Consider the following 12,272-nt stretch of genomic DNA (forward strand, 5'->3'; position numbering starts at 1 on the left):
ATTAAGGGAGGGAAAATTTCATACTGGGCCACCACTCGGAGCTTTTGCACAAAGTCTATGGGCCATGACAGAACATTTTAAACTATTATCAAAGAATTTTTGCTCACCTTAAACAGTGATTCGTCATCAGATTTACAATTTTTGGTACTTTTCAGGTCATATTCTGGAATATGAGTGGTGGCCCAGTATGAATTTTTTTTCCTTGCGGGAACAAGGAATCACACTTGGTTGCAATAGTTCCAATGTCTCATCTACTGGGTATTTATAAAATGTGATCAAAAACGTAGGCACAACCTAAAACTCATACTGACCCGAATCGCCCCCGTTGCTGATAGGCCCTTGTTCCCTCCGCCCTCCAACACGATACTATCATAGGGGAAGTCATATCCTCCGAGTTCCTCCTTCTGTTCAGCCGTGAGAATCAGTGAGCCGGCGGCCGAGGAAGAAGCTTGAGAGACTGCCACACTCATCCCGTTGGCACCATCACTTGTCTCGCCATCAGGTTGTTGGGAAATTTCCGCGTACTTTGAATTTGAGCTCATTATTGACAGCTTTAATTCGAATGCGAGAACAGTAAAATGCAACTAAGTGTCGAGAACTCACACGCACAATGAACTTCCCTACACGCGTCCCGCCCCGGTTGAACCTGTTAGGTTGCGGGTCAGACGATGGGCCGCGTCCATCAAAAGCCGCCGTGCTACTGGATCTAGGCCCGTATTGTGCATGCTCGCTGTTCCGGAACAAAGATCAACTGTATTGAAACTACCTGCCAAGCAGTGGCGCACCCGGAGGGGCCTCAGGGGGGCTTGAGGTTGTCAATTTTTTTTTAGTCCCACGATTTGGCCTTGGTGATATGAATGTGGCCTGTTTTCGAGTAGTATAATTGGGGTGTAAGTGGCGCCACCAACGTCAAAATAGGCCGTCCCTAAAAAGAAACCCCAATGTTTTTCTTCAGCCAAAAATTTTGGGCAAATTTTTTTGAAAAAAAGCTCAACTTGTAACCAATTTGTAAAACAAACAATTGTGAGCCCCCACAAAACCAAATCCTGGGTGCGACACTGATGCCAAGATGCAAAACACACTATGACTTGCCTACCGCTGTCACTCACACGTTGGTCAAGCCCATGGAGCTAAACAAATCAAACAAACAAATTTACTTTACTTTTACTTTATTTCATCCCAAGGCACAGAAAAAAGAAATGTGTACTTTAATTAATAGAAATTATTGTGATTCATTATGGCTTTTAGAAAATAAAGATAAGTATAACACAGAAACTAGAAAGCACTCAGAGAGCGCAAACCTCCGCCAAGGCTAAACAATTCCCCGCCATATTGTCAGTAAACCCCAAAGAAATACAAATCAAGGACGTCTACAAAAAGGAAAACAACAAACTTTATTATTTCAGTATTCCAGTAATAATAAAATAAACCAACAAAAGCAAAGTTAAATTGATATAATTGTATAAATATAATTACTATACCTCATACATATTCATGACCGAAAGCCGAATTCTCACTGGTCCATTCACCATCACGTGCCAGATGTTATTTTTGCTGTTTACCAAACGCGCGCGCGAATATTCATGCACAGGCTAAGTACGCATGCGTAGTAGACTGTCGCACGGGTTACCCGTGCGACAGTCTACTACGCATGCGCTTTACGAAGCAATCGTTGAACTGTCGCACGGGTGAAGCACATGTAACCTGGAAAATTGACACACTTGGGGATTCAACTCGACACAAAGAATTTAATACAAGACCAGGATCTAAGAACAAGTCGCGAACTATTTTATTAAGAAAAGGATTTTAAAAATGAAACAAACTTGAGATCAAAAAAAAAACAAAGTTAAAACTACAAAACTGAGAAAAAAAAAAACCTAAAACCAAAACCAAAAAAACCTGATAAACCTAAACCTAAACCCTATAACAATAAACTATAACCGAAAGTAAAACCAACTTAAACCAACACAGAGCGTCAAAATAATGGACCTTAAATGCACTCTGACTGAAACCAGGTGACTATAGCAGCTCCAAAACACACAGGGCAGGCGCTCCCAAGAAAAGGGGAAAGAGAGGAAATAACTCGCGAATAAAACACAACTCTCTTCTGTGCCGCTGGTCTGCTAAGTGAGGGGTCTGTGGTCTTACAGGGTGGCAGAGCACATGGTCTTATCAAAGGGGCTATTCAGTGTTCTAAGGGGTCATGTTACTGGGGAAGAGGGAAAAGTTAATCAGGGGTACACACTTCTATGAAAGGGTAGGGGACATCTAATAAAAAAGGGGTGATTTATTCAGGGGTCTACTCCTATACTAAAGCACTACAAAAATACATTGAAAAACTACAAGTAAAACCTGGCTCTGCCCCACACGCACGCGCGAACATCGCCCTATATCTACACATGAAACGATAGTTGCCAAGTAAATGATGATAAGCGTTTTCCCGAGCTGAGTGATGCCAAATTGGAGAATATCGTGGACAATTACAAAGATGTATGTGCTAAAAAAAAGTTGTCCACAAACAATTGTACTGACAACCGCAGTTACTGTATTGCAAACAAACTGACATTTTTGGAGTTTGAACAATATTTTTCTTCTGGTGAGCTGGACAAGTTTCTCCGAAGATTATTTTTTTGCGGATGCATACCGCGGGAAAAATCGGCAACTGAATATGTATGAGGTATAGTAAAACAAATATAACATGGTTTATTTCGGGTGGACAGTCGATATTAGCTCCCCTCGATATTGGAAGTTTACAAACTAGTTCCCGAGGCGAACTTCCAATACCTCGGGGAGAGAATACCGACTGTCCACCCTCAAACCATTTTATATTTGTATACTACATGACCCGCTTTATAAGCACGGTATTCAATATTCAACTTTACTTCACAACAGTGGCGCACCCAGGATTTAGCTTGGGGGGGGGGGGGCTCACTCACAATTTTTTTTTAGAAATTTGAATTTCCTTATAAAATGTTGCCCAAATTTTTTGGGCGCAGGAAAAAAAAAGGGTTTTTTTTAATTTTTGGGGCGGATTATTTTGACGTTGGTGGCGCCATTTACACCCCTATTATACTACTCGAAAATAGGCCACATACATTATCACCACGGTCAAATCGTTGGACTAAAAAAAAAAAAATTACCCCCAAAAAATATTTTAACAAATTTACATCCTGGGGGGGGGGGGGGGGGGGAGGGCTCAAGCCTCCCGTGAACCCCCCCCCCCCATTTTGTGCGCCACTGCTTCAACACTTACTCTGAATATTCCTTGTAAAACGTCTGTAAACAAGACAAGTTGTGTTACAACTGATAATGTAGTAACAATATCGGTCAATTTGTGATACATTATCGGTTGGTGATACGTTATCCGTTGGTTACTACATTATCAGTTGTAACACATGTGTCATCAGAGAAATTAAGATTACATCTCCAGTGTTATACATGTTTAAAGAAAAAACTACAACTCCATGAAGCCCAATACCATTAGTATACCAATTTGAAAGTACATGTACTTTACATTTTACTGTCAATAAATCGTGATGATACAAATGACGTTACTGAAAAAACTATAATTATTGAATTTAAGCAGAATGCTTAACTTTGAAAGAATATCGCGGTAAACTTTTACCTAACTGCGAAAGAAATTGAGTCCTTAAAAACCAAAATCGTTTCCGTAAAATTACACTGCGTGGGACTTTATGTAGGAGCACTCTTGTCAAAACCTAACGTACAAGATCAAGTTCACCACGCGTTTCATAGCCTCTATGATAAGTGTCATCGTCCTCGCTTATAACTTAGCTCAGAGAAAAGCTAAACTGGTTGGCGTTTCAATAAGCTTTAACACAATAAGGTAGTATAATGTAGTAACCAACGGATAATGTATCACCGACCGATAATGTCACATAAATTAACCACTACTGTATCACTAACCGATAATGTAGCACGAAATTGACCGATAGTGTAGTAAAATGTACTACACTATCAGTCAATTGTTGTTACATTATCAGTCATAACCGATAGCGTAACAAGAATTGACTGATAGTGTAGCAACATTTACTACAGTATCCGTCATTTTTGTTACATTATCGGTTAGTGATACAATATCGGTCAATTTGTGTGACATTATCGGTAAGTGATACGTTATCAGTTATAGTTACTACATTATCAGTTGTAACATGGATGATTGACCATGATCTACCACCGTGCAGTTCATGTCTTGCGCACCAACTTGTTCTCAGCAATGCGTTCACGGAGAAAAGCTATGCAGCCAACCTTGCCTTGCTGAGAAGGGGACAAAAATGGAACAAAACATTAAAATACTAGATGTCTGAGCCAAACAACGAAGAAGCTTAACTTGGGTACTTATGGCACAATATGACTCCGTAGACGCTAATAACTATGAACATTCTGACAAAGTTGTACTAAATAACGTACTTCATTGCGATCCACATTTTTGCTATGGTAAGACAGGGGATACTTTATGAATTATTCGCCCTCAACAAGGCTAAAAGCCACTCAAGGTACATCGTTAAAAAAGGAATCAAAAGAAGTTTAAACCTAACCCCAAACCTTTCTCTAACCCTAAGGGAAACTGAAGGTAGGAATTAACATTCCTCTTGAAACAGGAACAGGACAACCTTAGGTTGGAGGGAAACAAGCACCAGGCAGGCAAGGAAATCCAAAGAGATGCAGCACTTGGGAAAAAGCTATGGAGCTTCTCTTCAATGTAGTTCTTGTACGAAATACAAGAGACCAAAATATTCAGCCTGTCTCGACCAGTTGATTCCCCCCCCCAAAAAAATGGTTTTTAATTTGTTGTGATGAGTTTCATGTACATTTAACAGAAACAACATGTTGCTTTGCAGCTTGAAAACAAATGCAAACGAGATTTACCTGAACCATGTAACTTTGGTCTTCTTCCTCCATGTTGAAGTCCAGAGTATCCAGGTAACCGGTGTTAATGCCGATCGTACGATGCACATCAGAGCCCTGTACAGGCAACGAGATGGCTTTCGTTAACTAGCTTATCGGGTTAGACACCTATGTTCCGACACACTTATGTTCGACATCCCTGTGTTCCGACTGCTCTTGTTCCTAACCTTAACCCTAACCCTAAACGGGCTATTAACACATTCTTATGTGCGGGTTATCGGAACATAGGGGTGTCGGAACATAGCGCAGTCACCGCTTATCGTAGATCGCAGTGGAAATTCAATATTGTCCACGAAGAAAAACACCACATAAAACCAAGTCACGTAAGTGGAAAGAGGAGACAATGTTCAGTACAAGGGTTTATACATAGTGTTGAACCTCCGAAAATAGAGATTAAGAACGAAGTGGAAGACATGTTTTTTTTTAATCCTCAACATTTTCTTTATATATAAAACTGTAGATCAGTATTACCTGAACGAAGACTCTCTTCATATTGAGGAGCAAGGTGTCCAGAATACTGCTGAAGTAGCTCCCAAGACCAGCGATTTCCTTGCGGCTGTAGCCACGGAAATGGTCCATAATCTCCAAGCCTTTGCTCTCCCCAAACGCCATCAGTTCGTGTATAGTTAACTTCGAGAAACAAAATCCCAAAAAAATAAGTTCATGTCCTTAAATGAAAGCACTCATTTTTTCAAACGTCAGCCAATTGTTGACTTTCATCCACTGAACATACAGGGTGACCACCCCCCCCCCCCAAAAAAAAATGCAACCATAAAAAGTCTGCCTTTTAAAACAAAAGGGATAGGTAGATTTTATGTTTTGGGTATCAGATTAAAGCTGAGAGATTACTGAAACAATCATGAAAATAGCACTTTGGATTGCTGAAAAAATGCCAATTTTGTAAAAGAAGTCATTTTCCATCCTGTATACCAAAAACTACAACAGTAAGGGATCTTCACTGTACTGCAGGTTTGTGCATATCCTAATCCTTACAATCAACACGGCACATGATATGTCAAGAGTACAAATGAATTTGATGCAAACACCTTTTTATTTTCCACCTGAACAGGTATCTCATCCTTTTTAGTCCTATTTTGAACCTTTTCAGCGACATAAATAAGTCAAAATATTAAAGACATTGCACAAAATGAAGGATGGTTGCACAGTAGGCTTGCAGTAAAATGCTTCACTGTTTGAAGTATTTGTGTACAAGATTAAACATGACTTCTTTTACATAACTGGAAATTGTCAGCAACCCAAATTGCTATTTTCATGATTTGAAAGAAAAAGCTCTCAGCTTTAATCTGATACCCAAAACATAAAAATCCGACTATCCATTTCTTTTTAAAAGGCAAATGTTTAAGGGCTGCATTTTTGGGGGTAACCTTGTCTTGTCCTTTAACCGGACCGTCGCACGCATGTGATTACAAGTTTGTGGATTGTTTCCTAAAGAAGAAGAAGGTGCTTTTGCAGGCGTACATAAAGGAACTTTAAAAAGGGTTCACAATTCTTACTTTGCCATCTTTTGACGTGTCCAGTTGTTTGAAAAATGCCTTTGCGTCAATGAAGTCTTGCCCAAATAGCTGCTTCTTGTCTTCGGTTGTAAACTCCGAGTTTGGCTGTGAAGGAGAGAAGTAAGCAAATGATGTCACACGTCGTAAATGGGATTGCGACGCGTCGCAGTGCTTAGTGAAATCTGGTGCAGGTAATATTAAACAAATCATGCGATGAAACAAACAATGATTTGTCCCATGGCCTGACCTCGTTAAACATTTTCTTCTGAAAAAGTGGTGTTATAATGAACGAAAATGTTACCATGGAATTACAATGACCTGTAAAAACTTCTTTACTGTCTGATTAAACTAACCAAGTCGATCTTCTTAATTCCAAAAAGTAATGAGGTGAATGAAGTCACGAACAACATGTTTGGGAAAGGAGAGAGAATCTGACCCCAAACATGACTGTCTAGAGGGTCTCTTTAATTCAACGCCCATCCTTTAGGTCATGCACTCAGACTGAATTCCGTGTTGAATAGCCTACCTTGTTCATGGCCATCTCGAATTCCTGCTCACTAATAGTCCCGCTGTGGTCGATGTCGCTGTCCCGAAGTACCTTGAGAAACTTAGAAAACGATGACATAAGTGTTTGATGCTCGGTCCTCTTCTTCTCTATTTCTTTCATTGCCTCTTCTCGGGCTCTGTATACCATAAGATAATTAATTTTGCACTGTTATCAGTCAATTTTGAAACTGTTTATCTTGTTTTCTTGGCATGAAAAGAATTTCTTGATGAGACTATAGGCAGCATCATGTATCATTGCCTTTTTAAATTCAACAGATTAATCCCAGTTAGCCCTGTAATAATTGAACAATATTGGTCGCAAAATATATTTATTGAGCAAGGATGGAATGAATCGTCTAGAACCTTGCCTTAAGGAGGCAGGAATAGGGTGAAAAAAATTGAATCAGAAATTAAGAAATTGTATTCGAATACATGTAATTAAATTGTACAACCATCAGGACCATTTCGAGCGATTCACAATGAAGTGCGCCAAAAAGATTTTGCTGTGGAGAGTTTAAAGTTTACGGTTGACAAAGCATGACCCATTTGAATGAGTGTCAGTAGACAACTTGAGCTAATTTGTTGTAGATTGGGGCATGGCGTTCTGCCACCCTACAGAAGAAAACACCATATTGATGAAAAGAAAAGAAAAGGGCAAACATATACTTGAATCATACGCTTACGAAACTACTGACCGGAAAAACGAACAATTTCAAATTTCCCGCGCTGCGAATTTCGACCATCTCCCACAATAAACTAGGAAATATGAGCTCTCCATGGCAAACTCTTGGTGGCGCACTAGTTTGTGAATCGCCCGATGCCTGGGAAATGTTTGCTTCGTATACTTGTAAACCTTTGAAAGTCTGATGTGTTGGCTCATAAGAATGCTGGTTCACAAGAAACGTGTTCACAAGAAAGACTCTAAAAACTAGAAGAAAACCACAATGAAACTGTGACCTGCACCATTGATCCGAGCAGAAGGAAGATTTTAACCACAGTCATTCAAGTCACAACAATTGGAGGTACACAAAGTACACCTGAAGTTAGAATAACACATTTGGAAACTAGGAATTATACAAAGATCGACTACAATAAACACAAGTGCCCATAATATACATCTTCATCACGTATGGGCCATTGCAAAAAAAAAAAAACCAAGTTATTATAATATTATGTATTTACGTTTCGTTTATGACGAGACCAGGATGAGTTATTATGCTATGATGTCGTTAAACAAAAAAGAAAAGGGACTTTACATGGCCAGAGGGGTGTTAGGGACAACCGGCTTTTCAGATGATGTGATATGCTTCTCAAAACGTTTCATCAGGTCGTCCTTCATAATCTCCCTCTCATCGTTGGCATACTGAATGAGATCACACAAACATGGAAGTAAGAACTATATAGTAAAGGTGCTTGTCCATAGACCTAATTGGATCAGATAGGCTGATACTGTTTAGTTAACGTCCCTGATGGATACTTCACAAGCGATTAAAATACCAAACTCTAGGTATACTTCAAAGCGTTTGTAGACCGAAGAACAACTTAAGAGAAACGTATTAGAGGCATGAAAATTGTATTAGCGGCATTGTCACATAATTGGACTCTTTTTGAAGAGATTGATGTACTGATGTTAGATGTTGTGGCATCAATTAGCTCGGATTTCAAAAGGCAGACATTTAAAAATCACTGAAGGCTATGAATAATATGATGCGGAATTTTCTGTGCATAATAACTATTGTCATCAAGTGCTTTCTGTTACTTACAAGTAGGATCCCCAATGTGTTCTCGTCCTTAGGAGAGAAGCGTTTGTTGGGGTCCCAGAGTTTTGGAAGTTGCTCAAATGGCTGAAGACGTTTGAGAAAGGAATCATCGGGTTTCATGGACAAATACCAGCCTGAAGCAGAAAATGAAACAATTGAAAATGTAACAATATATGTTTCTGTGATTATGAATACGTAGTTTACTCTATATCGATAATGCAAGTCCTATGGATGAAACACAATTTCATTTACATAAGTGCACATGTTCATCATGGGCGTCGCCAGGATTTTTTTTACAGAAGGAGGCAGAGCTCTCCAAATCCTTGTACTTTCTCCAGCATATTCTCAATTTATCATAATTATTTTCGAGGATGGGCTGGGGGGGGGGGGGGATTTGTCCACCCCACCCAATTGAAATGTATATACCAAAAATAATGACTCTAATAAATAAGCTGCGCAGGATATAGAAGTTTTACAAATGCGATATTATAAATTGTATAGGTAATTACAGCACATTTGGTTCGAGGTTTCGTGAGTGAATGTTGGGGTACCGGTGCGGACGCCATCACCACAAAAATAGAAAAGAAAGTAGTGATAGCATTACCGTCGTAGCAATGTATTGGATAGTTGCAGAGTAGTCCTCCATCTACGTAGTAGTCCGTTGTGTTCCCGCTCTTTACTTCCACAGGGCAAAAAAAGCCTGCAAAGAGAAAACAAGTGTAACCGTTTGCTGCATGTTACATGCAAAATGTATTACTCTAAAGTGTCGCATGAGGATCCATGCGGGGTATTACATTAAACCCTCGTAAAAAGGCAATATAGACCCTTGTCAAGAACAGACAACCCCAACTCAGCCAGTGAGTATATTTCACCTTTCACATAAAGAGAAGGCGAGACATACAAGGAGAGGTCATTTTCCATTGATCGACATCAAGATATTTTGCAATTTTTTCTATGACCTAAGATAAAACCAGGATGTTCTCATATTCTGTAGTGGTTCATAGGGCCAGGGGAGACGTTTTACTGCCAAATGACATTCCATTCCCTCCATTTTCCATCGTCAGGATAATAAAAACAAAATTGGACCTTAACGAGTTTTAGAGAAATATCAAAGTTTTAAACTCCAGACTTACAACACTGACCGTATAGGCCCTACACTGAAGATGCTCATGAACGAACCTTGTTAGGACTACATTGAAACTCTATAGACAAACTTTGTTGTAAAAACAAATCCAAAAGTAATGATTTGTTATAATTGCAGAAATCGGGTAATATAAAAACAAATTAGCTTGATGTAAAAGAATAAAAGAAGGCCTATTTAGCCAAGACAATAGACCTGCATTGTCTATACCTGGAATACAGCCGGACATCCGAACTGCTTCTCTGATAGGCATATCGGGAGTGGTTTTGACATGGCAATACGTGCAGTCCATGGTGTTCATGTTGGTCACGGTAATACAAAGCTCCGTTTTATTTAGCTGATACAACTGGTTGGGTAAAAAAAGAAGAAGAGTTATGTTCAAAGTCGGGTGGTTTGTGTGTGGAATAGTGTCCGACTATGGGTCGTACAATTTCATTTAGAAGGGGTGACACCTGAAAATTGTTTTGGGAGGGTATTTATAAAAGTCCAAAATGGCCACCGCGATGTATGTTATGCACATACTTTGCTAGATGCCATATAATACTTTTTGTAAAAAAGGGCACTTGCTACTTGCTCAGAAAAAGGGGCACTTGTTCAGGGGGAAAAACGTGCACTTGTTCAGAAAAAAGGGACTTTTTACAAAGGGGGGGGGGGGGTAAACGCTTGTGAAAAAAGGTATTTGAATGGAAAAGGGCAGACCTTTGCACTTTCTCATGACCTTTGCACCCACCTCTTTAAATGTCAGGTCTGGTTTGCCCGTCTTAGCTTTGAGTTGCTCACCGAACCAATCAGAGATCTTCTTGCCGGGATGCAAACCGTAGCTCATCAGCATGTTAGGAAGAAAGCTGAGTGTGCCAAATCTGGCATCTGGAATCAAACCACAAACCATCATTCTGTACATCTGCTCGTATCCACCGCCCAAAATATCAAGGATGACCACAAATATTAGCCCCCCCCCCTCCTCCTCAGACCCCCCCCCCCGCTCTTGCAACTGGGTTCCGCTTACTCACCAAGGAAGACTTTCGAAATATCGCCACTCAGGAATGCCTCGATATCATGCGAGTTATATCCAACAGCCATCAGTGCAGCAACCATTGAACCGGCACTGGCCCCAGCAAAACGTTTGATGTTTCCCCAGTAGCCAAGCTCCTCAAGAACCTGCATGTGATACAAGGAGAAATTCTATTTTTAATGAACAACTGTATTATGTCCATATAGTGCATTTTTAATATAAATATCCCAGACTCTGTAAGTTTTCCATTGCATGCAGGGACACATTTTCAATTTAGTTTGTCAAAGGATGAACATTTTTATAATTAACACAAGTCATAACCGAGTACAAACTTTGACTTGAGCGGCCCTCATAAAGAGCTTGCAAAGGGCGCCCTCACTGTCGACAGGTTTTGGTTATAGACCTTAAATTCTTTTGTTTGTAAACATTTGCGCCATTTTATATGGGCTGCCGCAAGCGCATATATTGAAGCCGTGGTTGGCAACATGTTTTACCCCCCAAAAAAATCCCCCAAACGCCCTTGATACAAAGTAAAAAGGCATGTCTGGGAATTATGTTGTAGCTTTGTTGACAATGTTGTATTTCCAACAATCAAATGTCTGTAATAACTTCTTTATTTTTGTAGTGTTGGACCTTGCATAGTTTTACAACCCGTGGTTGGCAAAAATGCAGTTTGCCAACCAAGCGTAGAAAGGTCTATTCAAATTCACGGCAGTGACAATGGCAGTAAAAAGCGTCTAATAACGGGTACCGGTGTAGCGTGAATATCCGACTCCATGAAATGTGGACTCATTGGTATTACTGCGCACGCGTGAGTACGATACTATGCTATTTTTAGGATCGTTTCGGAAGAGTGACCTGTCACGTGCGAGGGATCAACCAATAATAGGGAAATAGGGGTCCGATTTTCATAGGAGTCGGATTTTCATGTGACACCGGCGCTCTGTACAAGTTGGCCTGTACGTATTTACGCAAGTAACCAAAGCCGTCGAGTTTTGTACAGTAACCTTCAACATAACACTGCTGCTGCATTCAATGCGACATCAGGTCCAAATCTTAATTATTCATCTTGAAAACATTGAAACTTGATGTGACATCATCATGACGTCATCACGTGACATGTGACGTCATAATTCAAAGTCCTATGAAAATGTAATCACATATTATATGCCACCATTTATTATAAACAGAACTACACATCTTTCCTTGATGGAACTTATACTTGAAACTTTACATGTCACACGTCACAAAAAATTACCGAAACAGCCCTGTGTTTGTCCACAAACATAAATCTAGTTAACATTAATGTCTGTCCGGTAAAGCGTGAATATCGGACTCATGAACTATGGACTCCTTGCGCGGGCACTAAC

The 12,272-nt window shown here is 39.9% G+C and overlaps 1 protein-coding gene across 3 annotated transcripts in view; it reads right to left on the reverse strand.

Moving 5' to 3' along the window:
• Positions 1 to 3,978: 3,978 nt before the first annotated feature.
• Positions 3,979 to 12,272, reverse strand: part of LOC119737388 (uncharacterized protein YqhO-like) — a 31,125-nt gene continuing 22,831 nt past the window's right edge. Inside the window, exons 2-12 of one of the 3 annotated variants that reach the window (XM_038211713.1) lie at positions 10,901 to 11,048; positions 10,621 to 10,757; positions 10,101 to 10,236; positions 9,354 to 9,449; positions 8,753 to 8,883; positions 8,246 to 8,352; positions 6,970 to 7,126; positions 6,444 to 6,548; positions 5,401 to 5,559; positions 4,891 to 4,986; positions 3,980 to 4,278 (exon numbers count right to left, since the gene is read on the reverse strand). In XM_038211713.1, coding sequence (XP_038067641.1) covers positions 4,207 to 4,278; positions 4,891 to 4,986; positions 5,401 to 5,559; positions 6,444 to 6,548; positions 6,970 to 7,126; positions 8,246 to 8,352; positions 8,753 to 8,883; positions 9,354 to 9,449; positions 10,101 to 10,236; positions 10,621 to 10,757; positions 10,901 to 11,048 — 1,344 coding nt within the window. In that variant the 3' untranslated portion in view covers positions 3,980 to 4,206. Of the gene's footprint in view, positions 4,279 to 4,890; positions 4,987 to 5,400; positions 5,560 to 6,443; positions 6,549 to 6,969; positions 7,127 to 8,245; positions 8,353 to 8,752; positions 8,884 to 9,353; positions 9,450 to 10,100; positions 10,237 to 10,620; positions 10,758 to 10,900; positions 11,049 to 12,272 lie in introns of all 3 variants that reach the window. The other 2 variants (XM_038211714.1, XM_038211712.1) reach the window with 2 other exon arrangements.

This window comes from Patiria miniata, unplaced genomic scaffold (assembly GCF_015706575.1).
Source record: "Patiria miniata isolate m_02_andy unplaced genomic scaffold, ASM1570657v1 HiC_scaffold_3, whole genome shotgun sequence".
In the NCBI taxonomy this organism is placed as follows: domain Eukaryota; kingdom Metazoa; phylum Echinodermata; class Asteroidea; order Valvatida; family Asterinidae; genus Patiria; species Patiria miniata.